At 42.4% G+C, this 21,681-nt stretch overlaps 1 protein-coding gene across 2 annotated transcripts in view; it reads right to left on the reverse strand.

Moving 5' to 3' along the window:
* Nucleotides 1–21,681, reverse strand: part of IQCA1 (IQ motif containing with AAA domain 1) — a 76,340-nt gene that overhangs the window by 32,280 nt on the left and 22,379 nt on the right. For both annotated transcript variants that reach the window (XM_060282362.1, XM_035139205.2), the window contains 3 exons: nucleotides 8,865–8,949; nucleotides 6,438–6,578; nucleotides 2,049–2,124 (listed from right to left, as the gene is read on the reverse strand). In XM_060282362.1, coding sequence (XP_060138345.1) covers nucleotides 2,049–2,124; nucleotides 6,438–6,578; nucleotides 8,865–8,949 — 302 coding nt within the window. The remainder of the gene's footprint in view (nucleotides 1–2,048; nucleotides 2,125–6,437; nucleotides 6,579–8,864; nucleotides 8,950–21,681) is intronic.

Here is a 21,681-nt window from a genome sequence, read left to right on the forward strand (position 1 = left end):
TTTATACCCAGAACATTGAGGAGAACGTAGTACAGTACTACTTAAACTCACAGCTCACCTCTCCTGATTCTCCCAGGTTTCCTCTTCTGTAATGTTCTAAGCTGCACAATGAAGGATTGGCACCAGATGCCAGGAATCAGCAGGGCTTTGTCCTGGCAAAATAGGTTTGGGTATCTACTTTGTTTCTCCCGAGTCACTGATCTAGATCAGCAAAGGCATTGATCAAACATGGCCATACTGCACTACACCCCCCCCCCCCCCCGGCAAAGGTTGCCCTGTGTTGTGAAATATGTGACTTAATCAGGTAGGTTGATAGTGTTATGAGGTTTTTTTTTTCCAGGGGTGGTGGCGGCGACTGTATTCCCGAGCCCCCTTCTAATTCCTGGATCCAGAACTGATTTAATTTTTAATTCCTGGAATAGCCCGGCTAGCTTCCTGGTGAGTTTATGGCCCTCTAAGTATAGGCCAGTAAGGCAACAAAGGAAGTGGCTCTGTGCTGGATGGGAAATGGGTGGGTGAGATGTGGGTGAAAACTAGAAGTGAGAAACTGCAGCTGGGAGACAGAATCATGCCTGGTTTCTGCTGGAATCCAAGGCTGTGGCTATGGAAGAAGCAGGACCCTCTTGGGGTATAAATGCTGTGAACCCTTCCATATACCTTCACGTTGTATATATTTGTAAATGCTAGACAAGTTGGAAGCTTTGCTCTACAGAAGGAACGTGTCTACAGAATGGCCACTTTGACCTGTGAGGATTCCCTCGGATCCTCACTGCAACTGTTCAGCCACTGTGAGGCCACTGCTTGATCCAGCAGCCTCATCCTAGGTTCTTACAATAAACATTCAGTGAGTATTTCTCATATGCAACCAAAATGGGAAGTGCTGAAAGGCATTGATTTTTTAAAACTGCTATTAACCTTTTAAATAATATGATGGATGCACCGAGATATACAAGCTGAGAGAGCTGGCATGCAGTATTAGTAATGGCAGCGGTTAAAAAGACACTTCCATCAGGGTTACCAGAGTTTGGAATTTGAGCCTGTGGGGAATATGACCATTATATAGATTATTTGATTTTTACACAGTTTTCTGGGTGGGTCAGCAAGTTTGGAGTGTTATGTTTTCACACGGACATTAGGACCTAGTTATTTGTTATTCATTAATGGACCACACTGGATTTTTAAAGAAAGAACTTATTTATTGTACTTATATGTAACCAGATGAATGAAACCATTTCTCTAAGGACAAGGAAAGCAAAGACTTCACTCTACCTCAAAGGAATTGTAAGAAGGTTAAGGTCACAATGTTCACATATTATAACTAGTCAGGTATGTATAGAGTAACCTTTATTCAAATAAATGTGAAATATGTTCATAGTTGTGACAATATCTTGCAAAAAATCTGCAGTCATCTAGTTTTAGTACTTTCATTTCAGAAGGAATGTAATAAAAACACAAAACACACAGAATATACCAATGCTCCAACATTTCCTTTCTCTTCTTCTCTTCCCTTCCCCCCCCCCCAAATGTTTATCTGTTTTACAAATATAATCCTATGGACAGAATTCCTAGATTTTTTAATATTGTTATTGTTTTGCCATGACTTTTATTATTTATTTATTATCTTATGATTATTTGGGGTTTGGGGGTTGCAGGAGAGCCCTTTTGTGGGCTGCTGGACCTCTTGACATCCTAAGCACCCTCTCAGGGCTTTTTGGGGTGCGCGCCTTGCCTTGGCGCTTCCCCCTCTTTCTCTGCGGGGCTCAAGTCTGTCAGACGATTCAGACTTGCACTCCTTTCCACCATCTGCAGAAACTGGAAGGCCAAAAAATAGGACAAAATAAAATGAAAATGTATCACAGTTGGAACACCTCTTAGCTGTTATGTTCAATCTACATTTTCATTTGTTGAATTAGGCACATGCTAAATGGTTTTGTGCTGTTATGATTGTGTCTAGCAATGGAGTATACTCTAGATCCACAGACATGCCTGAATATCATGCATTTAATTTTACAGTCAACATTTACAGAAATTATGCTTTCTCTACTTGCCTTTGTATTTGTTGTTTCCTGCTTCCATTACCGGGAGAAAATTACTAGGTGCCATTTTCCAACCTTCTTCTTCTTCCTTAGTTTACAAAATAAAACCTTGACCTCAATAACTTAGAAACACAGACAATTAAAAGTTGATGTTAACGAAACAGGTAAAATCAATGGGAGATGGTATCAGTGGTCCCCATACAAGAAGAATCCATATCCTTTCATCAGGGTGCTCCAATTTCACTCTCATGGTGGCTGAAATTGGAGCACTGATGCCCAGAAGACATCCTTGTTGTCTAATATTTCACAGAGTGATAAGTTTTCTTTTCTCAACCTAATTGGGGAGCAAAACTGTCTTGTTCTTCATTGGTTTCTCAAAACTGTGGTTGAATGGATGGGGTTAACAAAGCTAGAGGTGCTGTTGTTTTGGAGTCCCTATGATCTGGCAAAAAGAATTAGGGGCTCAAAAGAATAGAAGAAGAGCCTACTGGGCCAAGGCAATGGCCCATCCAGTTCACCCTCCTGTTCTCACAGTGCCCATGGGAGGGAAGCCTGCAAGCAGAACAGCACTTTTTCAACCTGCCATTTCCAACAAAAGATATCCAGACTCTTATGCCTCCGACAGATTTAGTTCAGTCTGATTTACTGTGTTTAGTGAGCAGCCATTACACGTATTAAAAATAATCATAACAAGAATACTGCTAATAATAGTGGTTTACATTTCTATTCCCCGACCTTTACAGGATAAACCATTTTCTATTTCTCCTTTAAGTTTTATTACAGAAATTTGTAAAGCCTTGACAAGAAATTTGGATGTTCCAAAGTACATATACCTCTCCACATCAGACAACAAAAAACAGGTCTTTGCAAGAGACGTCCTTCCCTTCTGCAATCTTAACAATGGGTGAATGTAACTGTTTCTAAGGTCATCATAAAAAGGGTATTCAAGGAGTACATGAGTTATGTCTTCTATTGACATAGAGTTGCAGCCACAAACTCTATCCTTCTTAGAAACTCCTTTATGTCGGCCTGTCCAATCTGCTAACGGAAGGATATTTAGTCTTGCCCGCAGGAAGGCTACACTCATTTTAACATTTGGCAGATCTACCAGATATCTTGGCAGAGATGGATATAATGGAATAAAAAAGCATTCAATTTGTTAGATTGACAGATCTTGATCTCAGCAGTTTGTGATTGCATCTCGGTGTCTCTAAGCCTTTAGAGTATTAATTCTTCTAACTGTCTCAAAAACCTGCGTCACAAGAAAGGAGGCAGAGAGTCCCAACCTCCTGGCAGCAAATTGCATTTCACATTTACGTGAGTTTGGGGTCATGTCTTCTAAAGGTGTAATAAGGGATTTTGATACCTGCTTTAAAATAGCTTTTAACCAAAAAGCAAGGCTAGTCTAAGGGATTTGGCTTTATTGGGCATTACACCCAGTTCTGCACAGAGTAGTGCTATTTTTGTAGAGGTAGGGACTGGCAGGAATCTGCACAAAAAATTGTTTGGCACTCTCTCCAGTGAATCTAAATTGGTTGTGGCCCACAGTGGTGCTCCATATAACAACTTTGGCAACACCCTGCTCTTAGAAAGTTCAAAAGTGGGCTGCACCAAGTTCCCCCCTTTTGTACGGTGGAATCGTAGTAGTCCATTTAAAGTTCTATCAGCTAATAGAGTGCTTGAATGGACCTGTGCAAACCACCTGCCTGTCCACTGAAAGACCACACTGAGATACTTAAATGAGAATACTTGCTCTGGTGTATTTCTTTCAAGCGACCAATTGTAAGTTTTCTTACATTTGCCAAATATCATAACTTTTGTTTTTTTGGTAATTTATAGTAAGATGCTCATTCTTGCAGTACAAGCTGAACCAATTCAGCAGTCTGTGCAATCCCAATTGCCTTATCTGTGTAAAGAAGGACAGCAGAAGTGAAACTTGGCTCACATAGCTAGCAGCCATTGGTGGCTTTCTGATCTGTCTTATGTCACCCAAGTTGGTGGGGATCCCTGCTTCTTATGAGAGCAAATCCCACAGTTTAACTAGGCACTGTGTGAAGTACTTTCTTTTGTCTGTCCTAAATCTTTCAACATTCAGCTTCATTAGATGACCCTGGATTCTTTAGGAAATGAGATTTTTCCACCCTGTAAATGCCTTGTCGTGGCGAAGGGGCTTGAATAACTCAGAGAAGCTATGAGCTATGCCGTGCAGCAAAATCTGGTCTGAAGGTCAACGTCAAAAAAACCAAGATCATGGCCACTGGTCCCATCACCTCCTGGCAAATAGAAGGGGAAGAAATGGAGGCAGTGAGAGATTTTACTTTCTTGGGCTCCTTGATCACTGCAGATGGTGACAGCAGTCACGAAATTAAAAGACGCCTGCTTCTTGGGAGAAAAGCAATGACAAACCTAGACAGCATCTTAAAAAGCAGAGACATCACCTTGCCTACAAAGGTCCGTATAGTTAAAGCTATGGTTTTCCCAGTAGTGATGTATGGAAGTGAGAGCTGGACCATAAAGAAGGCTGATCGCCGAAGAATGGATGCTTTTGAATTATGGTGCTGGAGGAGACTCTTGAGAGTCCCATGGACTGCAAGAAGATCAAACCTATCCATTCTGAAGGAAATCAGCCCTGAGTGCTCACTGGAAGGACAGATTGTGAAGTTGAGGCTCCAATACTTTGGCCACCTCATGAGAAGAGAAGAATCCTTGGAAAAGACCCTGATGTTGGGAAAGATTGAGGGCACAAGGAGAAGGGGACGACAGAGGATGAGATGGTTGGACAGTGTTCTTGAAGCTACGAACATGAGTTTGACCAAACTGCGGGAGGCAGTGGAAGACAGGAGTGCCTGGTGTGCTCTGGTCCATGGGGTCAGGAAGAGTTGGACACGACTAAATGACTAAACAGCAAGTGTCAGGGGACCACCGGGGGGCAGCGGAGAGCCCAGGAGATCGGGACAAGGGCTCTCAGATGAAGCCGGACCCCCAGAGCCTAGTGTCTGGCAACTTCCCCCGGAAGGTGGTACTGGGGCTCAGGAGGAGGTGCAGACCCTTGGGGATGCTGAGAGAGCTAGGATTCCAGAGAGAGGGCTGCAGGGGGCGGACCAAGGCACTCTCGAAGGGGAGGCTCCAGAAGATACAGCACCGGTCCCTCAGCGGAGCAGCTCTAGCCGAGAGGGCGCTCCACCAGTGCCCTCACCCCAACAGAGAAGGGGGGGGAAAGAGGAGGGAGCAACGGAGTAGGTTTGGGGTGCCCAGGGGGCTGTGTTGGCAGAAGTCACGACGGGAGGTGCTTCCGGATTCTGAATCGGAATAGTACAGTCATGCTTTTTGATGCTCTGCCTTGTACATACAGTGGTACCTCTACTTGCGAATAACTCTACTTACAAATGTTTCTACTTACGAATGGAGCTCCGTCCGCCATCTTGGATGCGGTTTAGATAGGATTTTTTCTACTTACGAATTTTTAGATAGGGTTGCTTCGACTTATGATTTTTTTCTCCCAATGCATTCCTATGGGATTCGACTTGCAATTTTTTTCGACTTACAAATGTGCGTTCGGAATGCATTAAATTCATAAGTAGAGGTACCACTGTATATATATAATAAAACCCTGTAAAAACCAAGCACGGGGTTTGGAGCTGCTTACTCGTAAGGAAGCAACCAGCACCATTTCAGTAAGGTCTTCTCACAACACTCAATGACAATGATCACAAATAGGAATTTATTTTTGGAAAAAAACAATCAAACCACACACGGAGTGCTGCTTGCTCTAATGATAATGAAGTGGTATATAAAGCTGAGTAAATAAAAAAAGAATACACATAGGGACTACCCTTACAATTTAAAGGATGGATCAGGGTTCTGGATTGTGCTGGAAGCCCCCACATGTGAAACAAGCTCTCCACAGCAAACATTATGCCTCAACATAGTGATGGCTGGAGGAGTCAAATAGCTCTGGAAGTGGAACTAAACTTGCACCCCCCATCCCCTTTCCTCATGCTTGGTTTCTTTATAGCAGTAACAGCTGTCACTTGGGAAAGAAGAGAAATGGAGAAAGAGAGGTGGGGGAGAGAGAAACGCAGAAACAGATAGCTTTCTTCCTCAATTCTTCCCCTGTGCTTATATATGGCAATGTAAAGCACTCAGGTTTGAATCTGACAGCCTGCTCTGATCCTAAGGTTTTTAGGAACTATTTAACACAGTGGAGGAAAGTTTTAGGGGGGTGGGAAACGAAGAAAGGGTCCTCTGAGAGTCCATATGGCTCATATTCCAGGCTGGCTGGAAGCCTAAGCAGAAGCTTATTGTGGGTCTCAAAGTGTACACATAGTTCTCATCCAGATTCTTCCCAACATTAATTGAATCAACAAAATTTGATAACAGTTGTGCATTAGCATTTCTTGCCTGCTCTTTCTTCTTTGGTTTCAGCTCTTTTTCTTTCCCTTGCTTTTTCTTTTTCCCTTTTTCTTTCTTTTCTTTTTTCCCCTTTTTCTTTTTCTTCTTTTTCAGTTCTTCTTCTTCTTTAGCAAGTATTTCAGCAGCCACCTGGAAGAATGAAGAAAGGAGTCTAAACAAAACAACTAGCTTCATTCCAGCTATCAAACGAACAAATGTAACAAACATTTATAACACAGTTAACCTTTGAATCTTTATGTTATCTTGTATATTTTCTTGCCACCAAGATCAGTCCACCCTGAGCAAAAACGAATCATTGCTATTATTTTACTCACAATCAAAACATAACATTTCATGTAGCCACTCCTCCAAAGACGGAACCTTTAGCAATCAATGTTCTTGCTACCACTTGCTACCTCCTGTTTTCTGATTTGTATTTCTTACTGTGCTATTTTTAAAAATACTTTTTCATTTTTTTGTCTATAGCTAAAAAGATTACTTTAGAGATATTGGTGCAGAATAACTGTAACATGAAAACTAGCCAGTGCTGGTCCAAAACATCTGGAGAGCACCAAGTTGGGGAAGCCTGCAGCAGCCCATTGCTCAGCAAGTCCTCTTAACCTGACCTGGAGTAGAAAAGACAGGCAAGTGCCTCACCTTGCAGGAAGGGAGTGGGAAGTAGTGCTTTCCATGAACAGTAATCAGGAGCGGCCACAAGTGGGCTGATAGATCTGATTAGCCACCCCCACATCCAATGAAGTAAATTATACAGCTGATATTTTAAAAGCTTGGAGAAGAGGGCAAGCAGAACTGAATTTTCCTGTGGAAGGGCTGTGAGCTCTGTTTAATGCTGGTACTCAAAATCAACTTCTAGGCTCATAATTTTTAGTTCCAAGTGCCTGTCTTTTGCACCTGGTCCCACTTGGTGGATCTGGGTTTTTTAGCAAAAAACCAAGAAGATTCCTTCCCACCTGGAGTCTTTTGCCTGGAGAAGCAGATAATAATCCAAGCTGCACATGGGAGTCTCCAGGGTCACATATCATCCATCCCAAATTCACCAGAGTGGCTTGTCTAGAGCAGCCAACACTATCTCAGCCCCCCACCCCACCAGTAACATGGAAATGATGACACTTATAATTATTTCAGAGGAAAAATAAAAACACAAGAGCGTAAGAAGAGCCTGCTGGATCAGGCCAAAGGCCCATCTAGTTCAGCACCCTGTTCTCACAATGGCCAGCCAGAAGCCTATGGGGAAACCTGCAAGCAGGATCCAAGCGAAAGATTCCCCTCCACTATGAAACGATCCCCCCTCTTCCTCCCACCCCACATTTCCTGGCAGTTCTCTTGACCCCTCCAGCCAGTTTTGTAGGGAGCATGGACTCCCACCCATGGTAAGGATTACAGAGATAATATGCGTGAAGAACTTTGATATAAATGCTAACTATTGTTATGCAAAGTAGGCAAAACGCTGTAAATATTTGAGTAAGCATATGAGGAGGGAAACAGGGGCATGGAAGGAACTGGGAGGAAGAACAAGATGTATCAAGGGTTGAATTGGTGCAGTGGCCAGGATCACAGGGTCTTAATCAATGGGAGAAGTGGACAAATGAGTAGGTCACAACAGCTAAGTGAGCTTCATTTCTACAGTTGTATCTCCTAAATATGGACACCCAGTGTCAAATCTTCAACTCTGACTGTCCCTATATATGTAACAAATTCCAAACCGCTGCCACTAAATAACCTTGTGGATCTTTTAAGATTAATAGATTTATTATGACATGGGCTTCTGTAGGCTAGTCTTTACCAAAGAAACAGTAACTTCTGGAACACTGTCAAGGGGCAATGTTAACACAGTACAGTAGTTACATGCTGGAGAAGCGTGGCCAGTAGCCCCAGCCTTGAGTCCATGCTCAAGGCCGATGGGAGCTTTGAGTCCAGCAACATCTGGAAGGCACCATGTTGCCTACCCCTGATGGAGATTTGCACACCTAGAGTTTGGTGGGTATAGAAATACTTCAGGCTGGTTTTTGTATTGCTTTCCAGACATGGGATGGGGTGGGATGGGAAATGGCTCCTGGAATGTGGTAGAAATTGTTAATACATGTGTGGAACCTTCATGTGACTTGACTGGCAGATCTCATTAAAGGACTCCACAGAGGAACTGTTTGGTGTCTAGAAATTGTAACAGTTTTTTTAGAGAGTATGAGTTAGGAAGGGGGATAAAAAGCCCTAGTGCTCAGACCTAGTGTTCAGACCTCTGAGTTCCAGATGAGGATTCAATTTTAATTTGGGGTCTCCTAATATCCTTTTTGGCTGCACCTGTGGTTCCAACCCAGTAAGATCACATTTGGTACTATAAATCTGGGCCTACCATACATTGTTTCAAAAAGAGAATAAATAATCATTTTTTAACATTATGTCTGAAACAAATGCTACCTCCTCTGGAGTTTTTTCAGCAAAAAGAACAGCTGAACCGCCTTGTTCTTGGTCAGGGTAGTCCGGAAATCTTCCTGTCATGTGCCTGTGTGAAATAAAAGGCTCCATTTCAAAAACAGCACATAGCCCATGTTGCTTTTAAGTATTAATTCCCAACAGCAAAATGGTGTTCCTACTCATAAGCAGTTGGATGTGGGCACACGGAGCAAATAACTAGAGATGAAGTGTGATGTGGTAGAGACAGCTATAGATCTGCAAGACCTGGATGCAAATCCTGTTCTCTTCAGCTCTGTTCCAAATGTCTGCAATGGAGATGGGTGGCTCCCATCTTAAAGGGTTCTTGTGATAACTCTCTTACAACTGCCCTAAATATCATTTACATTAACTCTTACTCTGTTAAGCACCATGCATTTCATCCTATATTCTAAATTACTGAGGCAAAACTGTAAGAATGAGATGTTGGACCACATTTTTATGTGAAATTGCATTCATACATTGTTCCATCTAATTCAGAAATTCTCTGACAAGCTCAGTGCCCAATATAGTACCTTTCAGTAATTGTTTGTCGACATGTGGAAAATGAAACTGTGTGTTTGCTTTTGCAAAGTTCTCCTTGTCCATAAAAAATAAGTGTTGGACAAGGGGCAGAATCTACTTAACGTGAAATATCTCACCCAATAATGGACACCTCTCTTTCCCTTATTTTCAACTTTTAGTAGAGTAAATCCCACAGCTGAGCAATAAATGGCACTTTCTTTCTTTCCCATATTTTTTTAACAAGATGGGGGGAAATGGTTTTTACATACAGAATTATTTCTAACAAAGAAGAACAAATATATGGTACAAATCCAATTTTGTATTTAATTCATGCCAGATTATTCTTTTTTTTCTACTGCCTTTCAAAGCATGCATTTGAAAAATGGCACTTGGCACTAGAACTGAAGTACAGATGATTTGGCTTGCTTCATATTTAGGCCACATTAGAGAGAAATGTGTTGTTAAAAACAAGCATAACTAATGACTCACTGCAGCCCTTGATTGCCCCCAAGTCAATTTTTCAGCAGTTTCAGCTGTTCCCATTATTAATCTGTCATGTCCTCCCTCTGTGGGGAAAGATGGTTCAGCACAAGGCACTGGTTTCAGGCTCTGTACATCTGCGCCATGCTCCACTGCACTGTGCCTCAACATTATGCAATTAGTCAAATTCTAAACATATGTACACCAGCTGAATCTCTGCAGTGGCAAAGGCTGACATGCTGTTCTCCACTACATCCTGACCTGGCAAAGATGTTCCAAAGAGCTAGGTGCTTCAATGCAGAGAGAAGGCTGAATTACCTTTTGTAAATCAATAATGTAGGGCACAAAGAAGCCCTCTTCCCTTTTGGAACAAGAGTAATGTTGAGGTTTGGGCACTGAGGAGAAGAGAAGCAGGGTGCTGATATGTGTTGTGTGCTCAAGGCAGAGGGCTTCACTGGAAACAGTGCCTGCTGGATCCTGCCCAATGTTGGGGCATCAACTGGATTATCCTGTTCTTCAAAATGCAGTAATAAAAATTATTTGCAGCCTAAAATGTATATTTAATATCCGGGGTTGTTTTAAGGCTGTGATTGTAATTTATTGCAGTTATGACTGCTTTTTAGATTCTGCTAGGCCAACAGGTTTAAATGTTTGGAGAAGGCAGAATTGTTCCAAAGGCAGTAGATTCAATACTGACTTTCTGAAATAATTCCTTATGTTCACATAAGCAAGAATCTGAATATCTTTCAGCCATAGTTCTAGCTCACTTTTAGCCTATATTAGGGTGTAGCAGATTAACTGAAAACATTCAAAATAAGCACTTTCTCTCTCTTTGCCTCTAGTGTACGGAGAAGTTGCCCTCTTTGGGTGGCATCCAATACTAGTCCTATTCATTATTATTATTATTATTAATTTATTTATACCCCGCCCATCTGGCTGGGTTTCCCCCACCACTCTGGGCGGCTTCCAACAAAGATTAAAATACATTAAAATATCACAGATTAAAAACTTCTCTAAACAGGGCTGCCTTTAGGTGTTTTCTAAATGTCAGGTTGTTGTTTTTCTCTTTGACATCTGATGGGAGGGCGTTCCACAGGGCGGGCACCACCACCGAAAAGGCCCTCTGCCTGGTTCCCTGTAGCTTTGCTTCTCGCAGTGAGGGAACCGCCAGAAGGCCCTCGGCGCTGGACCTCAGTGTCCGGGCTAAACGATGGGGGTGGAGACGCTCCTTCAGGTATACAGGACCGAGGCCGTACACTTTGAATTGTGCTCGGAAATGTACTGGGAGCCAATGTAGGTCTCTTAGGACCGGTGTTATGTGGTCTCAGCGGCCACTCCCAGTCACCAGTCTAGGTGCCGCATTCTGGGTTAGTTGTAGTTTCCGGGTCACCTTCAAAGGTAGCCCCACGTAGAGTGCATTGCAGTAGTCCAAGCGGGAGATAACTAGAGCATGCACCACTCTGGTGAGACAGTCTGCGGGCAGGTAGGGTCTCAGCCTGCGTTCCAGATGGAGCTGGTAGACAGCCGCCCTGGACACAGAATTAACCTGTGGGGGAAGGACAGCGCAGCGAGGTGCCAGAGCCTCTGCAACGCTCCAGCCAAAGGACGGGAGAAGGAACGCAGCCCCTTCCGGTGCCCATGTTGGGTCATGCACCCAGACGTAGGGCAAGGGGGCGACGTTTTGGGGTCCCCAGACTATTATGCTGGCACAAAAGCAGACAAGCGCCATTGTTGGATTCTGAATCAGACTAGACAGTCATGTCTCTGCACTGTAAATAATATGCACAATAAAGCTCTTAAAGACAGAGCAGACTGGAGCGTCTTTACTCGAGAGTAGCCGCAACAATCCCCTGACATTACCCTAACATTAATTTCCCATTATATTTGAGCTTTCACACGAACACTAAACCAGCACTATATTTTGCTATATTTACAAAGTAGCATTTAAATAATGTGAAAGCTCAAATACACTGCTGAAATTAACAGTCATGGAAACATAATAAAAACCGAACAAACGATTGTGTGCATGCAGGCATCTTAACCTCACTTACCAGTCAATAATTCCAAATTATTTTAGTTAAGATATGCAGTGAATTAATTATGTCAAAATACACAAAGGAACTGCACATTGTACACCCCAAAAAATGCTAACCTTTTTGCAAATCATTCTCAATTGAAAACTTACTTTCTGTATCCTTCAAAGTGCTGTATGATGGAGATTTATGTCAGTACAACTCTAACCTAAACATTTCCCTAGTAATAGACTCAACTGTGTACTACCTAATCTCTATATTTCTGCACGGCTTTACGTGTGCATAAACTCTTCTCCATAACTCCTCTCCCTAATTGCCTAAATGGCTCTGTCAAGATAATAAAAAATAGTTCTTCTGAGAATAAGGATAGCTGCATTCATTTTCAAGATTTTTTTTAGGAATGTTAGATTTGTATGAAACAAGACATGAAAAATTACTGTGCAATGCAAGAAGCACAGTCATACGTTCAGTAAATAAAACAATCTTTCTGGGGAGTAATGGGCTGTGTGTTTCAAAATCCCACCTTTTAGTCATTTTTTATAACCAGTTATGAAGCAAATTTGATTTATTTTTGGTTTTACTGCATAATTTCATTACATAATAAAAATGGTTTGGGAAGGAGGGATTGTTAGAGCAGTGAATGTCTGAGCAACAAAATCCTCCCAAAGAGATGCTTCCGAAGAGAGGGGCCACAACAACCTCCATTTGCCCAGAAAAGGAAGTCCCACTGTATGCAATGCAATAGCCGCCTGAGTAGTAAGTCTCGGGCTGCAGCCTTAATATAGAACAGTCAAGGCTGAGACTCGGGGCATGGCCAGGAAGGAAAGAAGAGGGCTGCTTAAACAGCTCAGAAAAACAGCTTGGAATGAAAGCCCCCTCCTGTCTAAGAAAACCCCAAACCTTGAAGAAAAGAGAGGGCTAAGCAAAAGGATCCCCAAAAGCTGAAAATAAAAGATCTTATTCAAAAAACACGAATGCATTCAAGGACACTAATGCAGGCGGCAGCGAAGGTGGCACTGCCCTCAAGAGGCCTCTTCCTCTTTGGGGAAAGAAAATTGGAAGAATATCTAAAGAGAAGAGTTTGCAGCACAACAAGAAGCCATAAAGGAGCTTATTGAAAACATTTGGAAAGAGCTAATGCTCCCAATGGAAATGAAGCTGACAGAACTCAACACGGGGCTGGACTCTTTAACAGAAACCACAGGCAGCCCCCCCTCCCAATTTACGCATGTTCAGTATGTGCGCAACCATGTTTAAGCACATCAGGCCGAACCCAGAAGTGACCCAGAAACGTCATAAAGACGTCACTGAAACGTCAGTAAAGGGGCAGGGTGGGGGGTGTACCTCCGAACGTAACCCCCAGGTAAGCAGGGGGCTGCCTGTACAGCAACAAAAGAATTAAGCCAAATCCATGACGAAAAGATCAAAGAACGACAAAATGAAAACATGAAAATGAAAACAAAATATGCAACAAGTTTGAAGATGCAAATTAATTCTCCTATTTCGATTTTCTACATTTCTGTTTTGTTTTTGTTTTTTTGAAGAGGGAGTGGAAGAGAATGATTCTGCACAATTTATTGCTTCATGGCTTAAATCACTGCTTCCAGACCTCATAATCCCTGCTGCGGATTTTGAATGGGCACACACAGCAATTGCATGCAAACTGAGAGAGAAGTTCACCCAGTGCCACCCTGCCTGTGATATCATTGTCTGCTTTGCCCATTACATGAAGGAGGAGGAAATGTGGAACAAATGGAGAAAGCCAGTATCTGTAACAACTGAAGGCAGCCCTGTTTAGGGGAGCTTTTAATGTTTGATGGATTTCTGTATTTTAGTATTTTGTTGGAAGCCACCCAGAGTGGCTGGGGAAGCCCAGCCAGATGGGCGGGGTATGAAAAATATATTCTTATTATATTCTTATTATTATAACTTATAAAAGCATTCTAGTTATGGTGATGTGTTTCAGATCTGGCTTCTGAAACACTGAAAAAGGGGAAAATTCTACATAAGCCTGCACTATTAAACTGCAAGAGACTAGAATTAAATATCACTGGGGCTTCCCTTTCCCTCTTATCATCATGAGAGAATCAACACAGCTCACTGCAACGAACAGACTGGAAGCAACAGATCTCCTCAACACTCTTGGAATTGACCGACCTCTGAAATGGCAGCGAGGAGAGGCATCAGAAGAATACGCTGAACTTTCCAACTTTCCTGCCCCCCCGCCCAGTCTGAAATTCTGTCATTTACTAAAGAACCGACTTAAGAAAGCATCTGACACATCCCTTACTGTTGTTGTTGTTTAGTCGTTTAGTCGTGTCCAACTCTTCGTGACCCCATGGACCAGAGCACGCCAGGCACTCCTGTCTTGCACTGCCTCCCGCAGTTTGGTCAAACTCATGTTCGTAGCTTTGAGAACACTGTCCAACCACCTCGTCCTCTGTTGTCCCCTTCTCCTAGTGCCCTCAATCTTTCCCAACATCAGGGTCTTTTCCAAGGATTCTTCTCTTCTTATGAGGTGGCCAAAGTATTGGAGCCTCAGCTTCAGGATCTGTCCTTCCAGTGAGCACTCAGGGCTGATTTCCTTAAGAATGGAAATATTTGATCTTCTTGCAGTCCATGGGACTCTCAAGAGTCTCCTCCAGCACCATAATTCAAAAGCATCAATTCTTCGGCGATCAGCCTTCTTTATGGTCCAGCTCTCCAGAAGCTGGCCTCTCCAGAAGCCAACCAAAAGGCAAGGGGAAATGTGGTCAGAAAATCCTCTCAAACTTTTCCCTTTTCCACATTTTGTGGAGTGTTCATAAGGCATGAAAGATTTGCATGCTAAGCTATGCTATGAACACAGAAAGCCATCTTATACTGACGTAGATCATTGCCTACTGATGCCAGAGATAAGATGCCAGGGACCAGAACTTTGGCTGCAAAATGTGCTGATCCCTGCGATTTCCCTACAAAATGCAGGAAACTCGACTGCATAATTTCACTGAGTTATGGACTATGGGCATTTGATGGAGAAGCTGCCCAAGGATAGGGTCAGAGATAAGGTCATCAATGTTTCTGTGTCATGAATCACACCTCCGACTAACTCACACAAATAATGGACAAACTATAAGCCTAAGCACTGAGAAAACAATCAAAACTGGGAATGTTAGATCCTTCCTTTCTTTTTTGGAAGAACACAACATTGTGATGAAATGAAAAGGACTGTTCAGTTATGGATTTCTTTGCTTTTCAGTCGCTAACACATAACCTTTACTCAGCCCACTGAAAAATTATTTTTGTGCCACCAAGTCCAGCCTATATTTTAATGCTGGTCATAAGCAAATTTACCAGAATTCAAAGTTTGGCTTAAAGCAAAGTTTGGCTAAGCTAACTTAAACATTAATTCAATTCTAATGGCATGCTATAAGAATCCCCCCCCCAAATTCCCAGCACAGCAAATACAGTTTATTTAGAAAATATGGATGAAACCAAGAATTTATTTACCTCACAGCCAGTAACAATAAGCTATTTTGCTATGTTGATTCTCTTGAAGGCTGCTGTGTACTTCTGTTGTAAATGGTTTCCTTTCTGATGTTTTTGAAGAATCATTTATGCCTCTAGATTGTCTATGCTTACAAGTGATTGTAATTTATGCCTGGATTAAATCTTTTATAATCAACATTTTGAATTGTGCAAGGCATTTTTTAGCCTCATGTCAGTGTTGTGCTAATGACTTTTCTGTTACGCTTGAGAAGGCACTTTGATTAAGAAGGCATTTTCTACTAAAGAAATCGGAGAAGGCAATTTACCATTAAAAAAAAATTAGATGACTGTTGTTCCTATCCTTAATTTTTAGCACACACTAGACATTATTATATCAGAACATTACACTGCATGTTAAGAGAACTATTAAGTTTCATTCATGGTAATAATGATTTTATTTGAACAAGAATGGAATAAATAGCACATATACAAAAGCAGTTACAATGGTTTCACACTGTCTTGTTTCTGGGGCCTGCTCTAAATAAACCAATATGCTTAGGAAAAAAGAGAAACTAGACTATCAGTTTAGTTATACAGAAATGTAATCTTTAATTTATTTATTTTTCAGGGATGCTGGTCAGCGAAGATCAAATACCTTCCAGATTCCTAATACAAAGCATAAGCTGATATAAATTGGCCAGAACCTTGGCGTGCTTTCTGTGACTTCTGAAGTGTGAAAGATGATGAAGAGAAATAAACCAGATGTCTTCAATTAGAAGCTAGCCCTAGTCTAATGCGGAGAGCCATTTATCAGTGCTGCTAATTGAAAAACTCTGTTAGCTCTGCAGTCCAAAAAACACATTACAGTACCTTGGGATGCCAATCTCATTAGCTCCCACTTTTCATATTTGCAAAAGAGAAACCGACAGCATTGTGTTTTTATCCATGTAGTTACCATGTCTGTTTCCTCAAATAGCAAGCTCAACTGCCCGATTTGGAGTCAAAGCAGGGATCCCTAAAATAAGGTAAGGTAGTAGTTTCTGTATAGTTGGGGGACTCCCTAGGCATGCAGAAGCATGTGCTCTGCCAGAGATAGTTTGGTCTGGTAACCTTCAGATTGGGCTATTGCCCTTTAGGTTGATTGCACTGAGTGCAGAATTCTGAAGATGGGCTTCTGGTTGGAAAAGTTCTGCATCAGTTCTGCTACATTGGTGCTGAACGCTCTGCATACCCAGTGCATTAGTGAGCTAAGTTCCGTGTCCTACTGTCAGTACATCAGGGGTGCCAACTTGAATAAAATATGGAGGGCAGGTAATCCCCACCCTACATAATCAATCACATGGTGGGGCTCTCCCATACCATTTGAATATCATCAACTGGGGTGGGGACTGGTCCCCTCAAATATTTTATTGGGAGGGTGAAGAGACCTTGGCCCCTAGGAAGTGGCTCTTATGCAGTAAGGTAAAGGTAAAGGGACCCCTGACCATTAGGTCCAGTCGTGACCGACTCTGGGGTTGCGCGCTCATCTCGCATTATTGGCCGAGGGAGCTGGCGTATAGCTTCCAGGTCATGTGGCCAGCATGACAAAGCCGCTTCTGGCAAACCAGAGCAGCACATGGAAACGCCGTTTACCTTCCCACTGTAGCGGTTCCTATTTATCTACTTCCATTTTGACGTGCTTTCGAACTGCTAGGTTGGCAGGAGCTGGGACCAAGCAACGGGAGCTCACCCCGTCACAGGGATTCGAACCGCCGACCTTCTGATCAGCAAGCCCTAGGCTCAGTGGTTTAACCACAGTGCCACCTGGGTCCCCTTATGCAGCACAAAGAGCCAAAACAGCTTAGGACCAGGTTGCCTTATCACCTTGTCCCTTATACACCTTGTCCCTTATACAGTCATACCTTGGTTCTCAAACAGAATCTGTTCTGAAAGTCCGTTCAACTTACAAAAAAGTTTAAAAACCAAGGCGCGGTTTCCAATTGGCTGCACTCAATCGGATGCCGTTGGGCTTCCAAAAAATGTTCGCAAACGGGAACACTTACTTATGGGTTTGCGGTGTTCGGGAGCCAAAACGTTCAAGTCGCAAGGTGTTCAACTTCTGAGGTACGACTGTACGCTCAAGATCATCCAAAGCACCTCTCCTTTTAGCATAGAGGTGCCATTACTCTGAAACACAATTCCTACTGTAATCAGACATGCACATACAGATGTTGTTTGCTGATGATGCAGCCTTGACAGCGTACTCCATCAGCTATTTTACCCAAGCCTGCAGGGAGTCTGGACTTACCACCAGCCTGACGAAGGCTAGCATCCTGGGTCAGGACGCCACCAACACTCCACACATCAGCGTTGGTGATCACACATTTGAGGTGATAGATGATTCTGTCTACCTGGGCTGCACCATAACCAGCAACCTCTTCATCATTACTGAGTTGCTTCTTCTTCTTTGGCTATCACTTGTAGCTGAGTAAGATTGTCTTCCATAAACACGGTTTTAACAGTGAGTCCGTAAGTGACTGTGGAGGCCAATTCTGGATCCACACGTCCTTCCACAGTGGGGACATTGGTTCCCGGGCGGGAGTTGATCATGGTGTGGATTTGCCAAGCGTGCCTTCCTCTTAGCACGTTTCTCTCTTGTGTCCTGAGATTGAGTGTCTTCAAAGCCCATGACACCTTTGGTAAAGGCTGTTCTCCAATTGGAGCGCTCGCAAGCCAGTGTTTCCCAGTTGTCGGTGTTTATACTACATTTTTTTTAGATTTGCCTTGAGACAGTCTTTAAACCTCTTTTGTTGACCACCAGCATTATGCTTTCCATTTTTAAGTTCGGAATAGAGTAGTTGCTTTGGAAGACGATCATCAGGCATCGGTACAACATGACCAGTCCAACGAAGTTGATGTTGAAGAACTCAGCATTTCAAATTTTGTAAACGTTAGTGCAATAGGAAAAATATTGTATCTATTGGCTTGACTCTGGAGTTCAACAGGCTATATCACTGCAAATTAATTTTTTCTAATTGTTTAATCAAGTACAGAAAATGTAAGAGACAGGGCATAGCTGCTAAGTTTTCCCTTTTCTCGCGAGGAAGCCTATTCAGCATAATGGAATTTCCCTTAAAAAAAGGGAGAACTTGGCAGCTATGGAGACAGGGGCTTCTGGCCGATCCTCTCCTAAGCCACCAAGCTGCCTCCATTACTGTCAGCAACTCCATATATTTATGTCTAGACTAAAGTAGGCAACTTTTGCCACTGCACAGAAGCTTCATCAGTGTCTCTGGCCTCCTGTAAATCCCACGGCACTCAATAAAACAGATTGACTACATATGGGCTTAACTACCCTCTTTTTGGAAATAAACATGATTCACACTAATAGTATGAAAAGGTTACAGGTAGGTAGCCGTGTTGGTCTGAGTCGAAGCAAAATAAAAAAATTCCTTCAGTAGCACCTTAAAGACCAACTAAGTTTATATTTTGGTATGAGCTTTCGTGTGCATGCACACTTCTTCAGATCAGTATGAAAAGGGTTATACAATTAAGCTAACAAACAATCGAATATATCTTTCAGGTTTCAAATTGAGTAAAATTTTCCTGCAAAGCAATTCTTAGATGTTTCCCTCTTCAATGTGTTCATTCTTTACAATACTCTCCTAACCTTCAGTCTGTTCCTTCTGCTTCCCCTATAATACTTCTCTTGTGTTCAGTGGACCAACACGCTTAGCCATTTGTTTTGTCTGCTTATCTATTAATCAAGAAATGCACTATCTAGCCAGGCATTTATTCTTTTCCTATAATGATTAATAATATAATCATTTTCAAACTTTCTACATTTAGAGAACACTTTCCACGCAAATTGTCTGCTAAGAAATTGCCCATGAAGAATATTCTAGACTGATTACTGGTCAATATGTGGTACAACCAACAGTGCCAACTCCAGATTTTGGGATGTCCACATGAAAGTGGGTCTCCTTCAAATATTCCTTCATGTGTCATCAGTCATGCTGCTTCAAATACGAAGGACATTGCTTCTCACCCAGTAGGGTGGGACAAGCTAGATGGCTGGTGCTCTTTTTGGCTTGTGCTGTTCACGAAATGTAAGATTGCCCAATGTCACTGTAGGGGCCTCTGGGGTGATTTATATTTCCAAGTGGTACCCAGCCACACCAGTGCAGCTGTACCCATCTGAAATGTATGGACTGCATACAAGCAGGATATAGCTGAGGGACAAAATGAAAACTAACAAAATGAATTTCAATTGGAACTAATGTAAGGTTCCACACTTAGGCAGGAAGAACCAGCTGTACAAATATAAGATGGGGGACACCTGGATTGCCAGTAGTACATGTGAAAAGGATCTTGGAGTCTTAGTAGAGCACAGGCTTAACATGAGTCAACAGTGTGATGCAACAGGAAAAGCTAATGCTATTCTAGGCTGTATCAAGAAAAGTCTAGTGTCTCAATCAAGGGAAGTAATAGTACCACTCTATTCTGCCTTGGTCAGTCCACACCTGGAATATTATGTCCAGTTCTGGGCGACACAATTAAAGGCGGATATTGACAAGCTGGAACACATGCAGAGGAAGGCAACCAAAAAGATCAAGGATCTGGAAATCAAGCCTTATGAGGAATGGTTGAGGGAGTTGGATGTGTTTATTCTGAATAAGAGGATATTGAGAGGAGGTATGACAGCCATTTTCAAATATCTGAAGGGCTGCCACATGGAAGATGGAGCAATCTTGTTTTCTCCTGCTCCGGAGGCCAGGACCCAAACCAATGGCTTCAAATTACAAGACAGGAGATTCCGACGAAACATCAATAAGAACTTTCTAACAGTTAGAGCTGTTCAACAGTGGAAGAGGTTGTGGACTCTTCTTCCTTGGAGGTTTTTAAGCAGAGGTTGGGTGGCCTTCTGTCATGGGTGTTTTAGTTGAGAGTCCTGCATTTCAGGGAGCTGGACTAGATGACCCTCAGGGTCACTTCCAACTCTACAGTCTTTTCCTTTTTTTCTCAGTCAAGTGGGGGGGGCACTCTCAGTCTGGAGGTTTGGCAAGTGCTTCAGTATGATGACTGCTGACACCAGGCTCACCGGGCTTCATAGCCACGCCACATGAACTAAGAATGCTCCCTAGAACAGGGGTTTCTCAAGCACTGCCTAGTTTTCCTCCTCACTTATCCCCCTCTACCTCCAATCTATGCCATAGCTTTGGGTTGGACCAATTCCTGAACCAAGAATTCCTTCTTTGGTGGGTAAAGGTGCCAAGATATCATTGGGGGGGGGGAGAGAAGTGAAAGTTTTCCCTTCTCTGAGAGGAAAGAGCCAGAGGAGGTATTAAGGGAAATTAGAAAGTGAGATAAAAGGAGAAGGAAGAGGAGAAAGGGGAGAGAAAAGGTGGCAAGTAATGACAAGGAGGATTAGAAATTAAGGTGGTAAGAGGAAAGCTCTTACAGAGGGAAGAAGTGAATGCACAACAGCCAGAGAGGAGATGAAAGAAACTGGCCATTGCAGGGTGGAATGAAGAATTGGGGGGGGGGATTATAGGGGAAGGGTAGAATGCTTTGAGAGGGATGTGGGGGTGGGAAGGCAAAAATACAAAAGAAAAAGCTCAAAGCTACATGCTTAAAAAAACATCTTATTACCACTAAAGGAAAAAAGTAAACTTGATTTAATTGCACAAGTGTGAAGCTATAGTAGGAAGAAGGGCTTATTTCCTATACAAAATGAATACTTGGTAAAAGAAAACATTACTAAATTCTCTGAACTATGGATTGATTGAATCAGATAATATCAAGCACATACTAAATATTAAATTTATTTTTGGACACAAGAATGTACAAGTATGGTGAAAAGAAATACAGAATTCACATCAGCACACAAGCACTATTTTATCTTTTATTATGGAAAGCATTCTTTTGTCTCCATCCTCCACTTCCTCTCCCCATCTGACTCCTGCTTTCCACAAACCTCTGAAAGCTTGTTGACATTGCACTTGGCCCACCATCCATTCAAACCTAGTCTGAAAGGGCATTTCTTCTCCATCTAAAAAATTAATCTACATTTGTCAGAATAATGCATAGTATGTACATGAAAGCTACTATTACTTAGATCTTCTGTTATTAGGTCAGGAATGCCAATTTAGAGTTCCCCAGGGCACTTCAGAAACACATAAATCCTCCATGAAATTCAGACTAATGTGTTCTAGCCAGAGGCCACAGGATGGGTTAAGGCCTTGATTGCGAATCTGGCTGAGTCGCTCTCCAAAAGGCCCAGTGTTTACTTGATTAATGCTTTGATTCCCCTTCAGATA

Source organism: Zootoca vivipara, chromosome 1 (assembly GCF_963506605.1).
Source record: "Zootoca vivipara chromosome 1, rZooViv1.1, whole genome shotgun sequence".
Taxonomy (NCBI): domain Eukaryota; kingdom Metazoa; phylum Chordata; class Lepidosauria; order Squamata; family Lacertidae; genus Zootoca; species Zootoca vivipara.